Source organism: Panulirus ornatus, chromosome 28 (assembly GCF_036320965.1).
Source record: "Panulirus ornatus isolate Po-2019 chromosome 28, ASM3632096v1, whole genome shotgun sequence".
Lineage (NCBI taxonomy): Eukaryota > Metazoa > Arthropoda > Malacostraca > Decapoda > Palinuridae > Panulirus > Panulirus ornatus.
In genome coordinates, this window is record NC_092251.1 from 5,640,001 (window position 1) to 5,647,500 (window position 7,500).

The window sequence follows — 7,500 nt, forward strand, 5'->3', positions numbered from 1 at the left end:
CGAAATCGCAGATGGAAAGATGGAGTGAAAAGGATTTTGAGCGACCGAGGCCAGAACATGCAAGAGGATGAAAGGTGTGCAAGAGAGGGATTGTACTGGAACGACGAGGCATACAGGGGTCGACGTGCTGTCAATGGACTGAACCAGGGCATGTGAAACGTCTGGGGCAAACCATTAAAATGGGAGCTGTGGTTTCGGTGCATTACACATGACAGCTAGAGAATGGAAGTGAGCGTTTGTGGCCTTTCTTCGTCTATTCCTGGCGCTGCCTCGCTAACGCAGGGGATGGCGATCTAGTATGAAAGGAAAGGAAGGGAAATAATAATAATAATAATAATAATAATAATAATAATAATAATAATAATAATATCAGTGGAGGGGGCAAGACATGGCGTGGTACAAAGAGCAGAGCTGTCATGGTGTCAGGAAAGAGAATGTCGGGGGTCAAGAACACGAGTGTCAAGCTGCTCCACACAGGTCCTGTCATGAGGCAACGGTGCGGGGCGCGGCAGGGGTCATGGTGCGTGGTGGTACAGGGGTGATGGTACGAGGCGGCACATTATGGTGTTTGGAGGGAAGCACGGTACAGGCGTCGGTACAGGAGGCACGGTACAAGGCGGTACGGGAGGTACGGTATGCCACCGCGCCACACAAACCCTCCAAGACGGTCAGCTGAGGCCACTCCCTCACCCCAGCTGGTGGTACTGCCTCACCTTCACCCCTCCCTGCAGGTCCCTTTTTACCACAACACGTCCCCTTCCATAACACCACGTTCCCCTCCCCTTCAACACGGTGACTTCCCCACCAAAACACGTCCTCCTCTCTCCCACACCACCCACGTCCCCTCCTCCCACACTGCGGCACGGTACAGCGCCACAGCCAGCGCTTGGTCTCCTCGCCTCGGTGCCACGTCAAATATTTAACGAGCATCAATATTTCTGGGCGGAAAATATTCATACGGTGATATAGTGAGCACCCGCACGTCAGGCGACAATACGCGTCGTCTCGGTGTCCAACATGGCCGCCACGAAGTTCCCTGACAACGAAATAACAATGACGTATCGATGTCATACGAACGGTGAGGCGTCACCTCTCACAGTCTGCACCGCATATTGTGTTCCAGTGGGGCTCGACGGGCTCCAACGGGGTTCGACGGGTTCCAACGGGGTTCGACAGGCTCTAGCGGGGTTCGACAGATTCCGACGGGGGTTCGACAGGCTCCAGTGGGGTTCGACAGGCTCTAGCGGGGTCCGACGGATTCCGACGGGGTTCGACAGGCTCCAGTGGGGTTCGACAGGCTCTAGCGGGGTTCGACGGATTCCGACGGGGTTCGACAGGCTCCAGTGGGGTTCGACAAACACCAGGAAGGTTCGACAGGTTCTAGAGGGGTTCGAGAGAACCTGTCGCGGTAGATGAGAAGCTGAGAGTGTGTGTGTGTGTGTGTGTGTGTGTGTGTGTGTGTGTGTGTGTGTTGTATGGAGCAGGCTGTGTCTGATGGACTGTGGAACATGATTTTCAATGTGTGGCAGGAATTCCAGCTCCCACTGTCTGTCCTGAGTCCTCACTCCCGCTGACACGTATCACCTCCCGCCATCATCAGAATTACATTCACCTGTGCCTATGGAGCGCCCACCTCCCCTCCTAGCACACATCAAATAAACATCACTCTCTCTCTCTCTCTCTCTCTCTCTCTCTCTCTCTCTCTCTCTCTCTCTCTCTCTCTCTCTCTCTCTCTCTCTCAGCCAGCAGTTGCTAACCTCACTTTTTCTCCTCGTCACAGCAGACGGGCACTATGTACGGGGCAGTCGGAGCCAGCATCAGTGTCAGGGAGCAGAGGAAGAAGTCCCTCAGCCGACAGTCGGTCCGGACGCACCTGACCCCGGCCAAGAAGAGGGGCAAGGTCCACCCGCAGCAGCAGCAGCTGGCCAAGACCCACCTCAACACCAGAGTCCCCCAGGTGAGTCGTGGGGGCGCTCTCTATTCCTCTCTCTCTCTCTCTCTCTCTCTCTCTCTCTCTTTCTCTCAATCCCTCCCAAACCTGTTCTCCCCGTCTAGACCATCCCAGCTGCCCTCCCACCTCTCCCTGCCGAAGTAGTGTGACCCTGGCTCCCTCGACCCAACAACTCCCCACTCCACCCACCCCCACTTCACCAGCATGACAACTCAACCTTCCTCCACTTCCCCCTCCTCCTCCCCCTCCTCCTCCTTCTTCACAAAGAAAGAAGTACAAACATCAGAAGATAAACCTTGGCTTTGTGTACATCCTAACCTTGTCACTCTCCCCAAGCAAAATATCTCCATCTAAATCGCTTCCACATTTCTCTTAAAAGAAAACTTACGCTACAAAAGAAATCGAGGGTTCTCAATGGCTTCAGCAGTCGCTTTTATATTGGATGATTCAAAAGACTGAAGAAGAAAGAAAAAGAGAAAAGCATAACTTCTTCACTATTCATAGAGGGTTCAACTCCACAAGGCATGAGAGTCTGATCCTCCTGGCACAATTAGAATCTGCTTCAGACTATAGATGGATGGCTTGGGTTTAAGCAAGGCAGACTGAACTCTGGGAGATGCTAACTGCGGTAAACTTATGGATGATGTGCGGTTGATCAAGGTAAACTATACTCCTTGGTTAGCTTGAGGCTGAGCAAGGTAAACTTTAGATGGCTTGAAGTTACGCATGAGCAAACTATAGATGGCTTTAGGTTAAGCAAGTTTAACTATAGATGGCTTTAGGTTAAGCAAGGTAAAGTAGAGATGGCTTCGGGATAAGCAAGGCTAACTACAGAAGGCTTAAGATAAGCAAAGGTAAATTAAAGAGGGCTTCAGGTTAAACAAGGTAAACCATAGATGACGAGGTTAAGGCAAACTGCAGATGCTTCCAGGTTAAGGAAAGTAAACTACAGATGGCTTCAGGCTTAGTAAGGTAAACCAAAGATGGCTTTCAGGTTAAGCAACTAAATCATGAACAGCTTCGGGTTCAGCGGGGAGAAACAAAGGTGACCTCAGGTTTAGCTCGGGGTTAAACAAGGTATACCACACACAGCTTCAAGTTAAGCAAGGTAAACTACACACAGCTTCAGGTTAAGCAAGGTAAACTACAGGTGTCTTTGAGGTCAAGCAAGACATACGCCAGGATCGACGCCCATCAGAATGACAACGGGGACAACAGACTAATCGGGAGGCGATGAGAGGTCCCAGCCCTGTACGAGAATCCTGTGGCAGGATGGGATCCCTGAAGCACGTCTGCACGGGAATCCCTCGCTAAACATGGGTTGACGAGAACGAGGAAGAGCTACTAAGAGAGGCGCGCCACTGTCGCCACCACCATCAGGGACAAGCGACCTTCCCTTGCCGCTCCCTCCTGGAGGAGTTTCCCTCCCCTGATTCATGGATGGGAGCAGTGGATGACTGTCCCGGAACACTCGCGTGCGAGCTGAGGACTCCCAGTTTGGAAGGGATTGATTCCTTAATTCTTCCCCGTCATACGAGAACGAGACAAGCCTCGCCGCCGTACGAGCCAACATTGTACGAGGGACCACGTACGGAGCCCATCACGTTCACCGTAAAATATACATGCAATCATATGGCACATTTCTGATTCCGAATGCAGTTTGGGTAGATCGGTCGTTCATTCACGAATGGAGCGTCATCCTTACAGCATGTGTGTGTCTCCTCCCGTCTCTAGTGAAGTACCGACACTGTTCACAACATATGGGTCTGACACCAGAAGGTACAGCTAACGTTCACAGGGACTGGGTCTGACAACAGTGGGTACAGCTAACGTTCACAGGGACTGGGTCTGACACCAGTAGGTACAGCCATAGTTCACAGGGACTGGGTATGACAACAATAGGTACAGCTAACGTTCACAGGGACTGGGTCTGACACCAGCCCAGCCATACAACGGACATTACTGGTCATCTACTCAGTGTTTATATCAACCAATCAGCGGCGTTACATTCACAAGCAGGACCCCGTGACCCGTCAAGAGGTCATCAACAATTCATAGTTTATGACTGTTTGAGGCCACACGCAAACTATTAGATACAAAACTGACCCTTAAGTGTCTCATGGTAAACTGCATCTTTTATTGCTCATACCGAGGCTTGAGACGCACAGATGGTTTGTATTATTCATACTGACCGCCAGGGGGGTGCACACATATACCGCTCATACTAAACGCCAGATCTTCAAACAACACTCATGTTACTCATACTATCGGTTGGCAATGCAACTCCACCCTGCACTATTCACACTCACCGGAGGACACTTGACTGTCTCTTGAACTAAGTCGTAACGATCATCTGAGATGCGCCGTTAATCGTACTGTTCACACTACCAGCCAGAGACGCGTTACTCACACTAACCACCCAATTTGGTATATGGCTCGTGTAACTGCTGTTCGATCGGTGACTCTCGTATTTCTCGCATTATCCGTATGAGAAATCATATAGTCGTCTACATTTCTCATACTACCTTCCAAAGACACCCGCCATCACACTATCAAACTCCATACTGAATTCGAAGCTTCAGTCCTCATACTTGACTTCACGGTCTCCAATACCGTTTCCACCGCTCATACTTTCTGAAGCCAGAGAGAGATATATACCCCCCACTGTATGTATGTTCTCTCCCGTCATACTGACACACTTCCAGAATAGCGCAACAATCATCACCGCTGCTCATACTAACCTGAACCAGACATTAACGCTGGACTATATTAACTAGTCCGCCTCCTCTGCTGAGGTGAAATTAACGCTAATTACTCAATTATCATTTGTATTAAAAAAAAAAAACTGGTACACATCGTATGATTTACGCGTGTCGGGCCTTCCAGCAACAAAAAATGGATGCAAATGGCGTAGAAAATGAGAGGCACAGATTACATTGGTCCTGGTACAAAATGGCATAGAAAATGAGAGGCACAGATTACAGCGGTCCTGGTACGAAATGGCATAGAAAATGAGGCACAGATTACATTTGTCCTGGTACAAAATGCGTACAGAATGTTCACGGAGGCGGTGTGAGCGTCATGCAACAGGGAACCAGGCGTTCAAAAAAATATGGCACAGATTACAGAGAGAGGGAACGACGTAGGCACATCGAATAACGGAAGTTTCTGAAATTTTACAAACTATCGCCATTTTCTATACACACAACAGCAACACGCATCTCACAAAGCACTAGAGAGAAAACGGAGATGAGAAAAACTTAAAACTATTGGAAATATTTAAAACTTTTATATCAAATTGATGGTAATACATTAGCATCCGTGCGTTTGACTGCCCTCAACAGTTGGTCGGTTCAACACTCATTAGTACAGATTAAGTCAATCCATCAGTGGATGATTAATTCCCCTAGTTTCCAGGGGGATCTATGTCCAAGCTATGTAGCTATACCACATAATTTGCCTTGCCATCTCGACGAATACAAAGAATAAAAAAAAAACACACACTAAAATCGCATATCAATACATAAACACACACACATACACACACACACACACACACACACACACACACACACACACACACGCAAGACCGCTCCCTACCTCAAAACCACCACGACAGAAACACCCTCCTTGGGCCGGGCGTCTCTCTGACCCCGAGGGCGTCGCATCGCCCCAGACAAGGAGAGGCCCTCGCGGTGAAAAGGGTGCTTGAGGACCACACTAAACCTTCAGGTCCGAGAGGGGAAGACACCCCCAGAGGGAAGGTGGCGTGGCTTGGGGACATGTGATGAGGATGATAAGAGAAAGTGAGTAATGACTGAACTGCCTTACAATGTGATGGTGGATCACCTCTCAAACTGGTTCTCACAGCACTTTCCCTCCACAGTGCCCACAACACCCTGCAACACCACCACAACACCTGCAACACCACCACAACACCTGCAACACCACCACAACACCTGCAACACCACCACAACACCTGCAACACCATAAGAACAGTACAACACCCACAGCATCACAGCAACTACAGCACCCCAATACCTATAAGAACACGACACCCGCAACACCACAACGACTACAACACAACACCTACAGCAGCACAACAACTACAACACCTACAGCAGCACAACAACTACAACACCCCAGACACCTACAACACCACACGACCAACAACGCCAACAACATCCAGAACAGAAACAATAAATAGCTAATTCAACTGCCGAAGGAAAACGAAAAAATGAAAATATAAAAAAGATTTTAATTGTGATATGATTGTTAAAAATTCAATCATGGTTATAACTGGTAACAAATTACTGGTGGGTTATATATACGACCAACACCTGACTGCCACCAGTTATGGAGGCCAGCACGCACCTGACGGAGGCGAGGGACCCTCCTCCAGGACTAAGGCTGATCCTCCACCACCAGAGGTGGTCCTCCAGTGGTGGAGCGGGTCCTCCAGCACCAGAGGTGGTCCTCCAGTGGTGGAGCGGGTCCTCCATCACTAAAGGTGGTCCTCCAGTGGTGGAGCAGATCCTCCAGCACCAGAGGTGGTCCTCCAGTGGTGGAGAGGGCCCTCCAGCACCAGAGGTGGTCCTCCAGTGGTGGAGCAGGTCCTCCACCACCAAAGGTGCTCCTCCAGTGGTGGAGCAGGTCCTCTACCACCAAAGGTAAAAATCCCCCACCCATGTTCCAAAAAATAAATAGGAATGTCTACATTGAGAGCTCGTGCAGCGCCCAGGGAGCCGGCCACGTCCACCGGTTGGGACCACAGGTCATAAAGTGGGGTGATGTGTGGGCGTCTGTGAGCAGGAAAGCGCAGGCAGGGCAACCGAGCGGTAAGCGCTCGGTGCCTCCACTGTGGTAGTTCCACTGGGGTAGTTCCAGTGTGGTAGTGGCACTGTGGTTATCGAGGATGTTGCTATATGCTATATGGTGTGGTAGTGGCGGGTCTATTTCTATCTCACCATTTATATCTATGGACACACCAGAACCTCCTTCCTACGAAGTCTTGTTGTCACGCAAGACACCTCTCTCTCTCTCTCTCTCTCTCTCTCTCTCTCTCTCTCTCTCTCTCTCTCTCTCTCTCTCTCTCCCTCTCGCGCCAGAGGCTGCCGCAGCCTGAGGTTGCCGCCGCTACTACCTCCTCCTCCAGCAGCAGCAGCAGGAGCGGGACAAAACGTAGGGTTCCCTTGGAGCGAGAAGCTCGAGGAAGATACGGTATCCCTAGTGATACAGCCTCGCACAAGGTGGCTCTTCTCTTGCAGGGTGAGAGAGAGAGAGAGAGAGAGAGAGAGAGAGAGAGAGAGAGAGAGAGAGAGAGAGAGAGAGAGAGAGAGAGCCAATGCAAATAAATGCGATGCCAATCTGTAAACAGAAAACGCGAGGAGGTGAGACAACACTTAGGCTGGAGCTGGTGTTTTGTTTACTGGGCAACGAAGGGTCGACCCGTGCACGACCTGCCCTCCGCGCCCCACTAACGGTGTCCACATCGACCCTGTGTCCTTACCCTCGCGGCTCTATATGCCTTACCCGCATGGAGCAGCACG

The 7,500-nt window shown here is 50.4% G+C and overlaps 1 protein-coding gene across 7 annotated transcripts in view; it reads left to right on the forward strand.

Moving 5' to 3' along the window:
• Positions 1-7,500, forward strand: part of LOC139757780 (uncharacterized) — a 207,506-nt gene that overhangs the window by 67,136 nt on the left and 132,870 nt on the right. For 3 of the 7 annotated variants that reach the window (XM_071678573.1, XM_071678571.1, XM_071678578.1), the window contains one exon: positions 1,781-1,957. In XM_071678573.1, the coding sequence (XP_071534674.1) occupies positions 1,793-1,957 (165 nt within the window). In that variant the 5' untranslated portion in view covers positions 1,781-1,792. Of the gene's footprint in view, positions 1-1,780; positions 1,958-7,500 lie in introns of those variants that run through there. The other 4 variants (XM_071678572.1, XM_071678574.1, XM_071678577.1 and 1 more) reach the window with 2 other exon arrangements.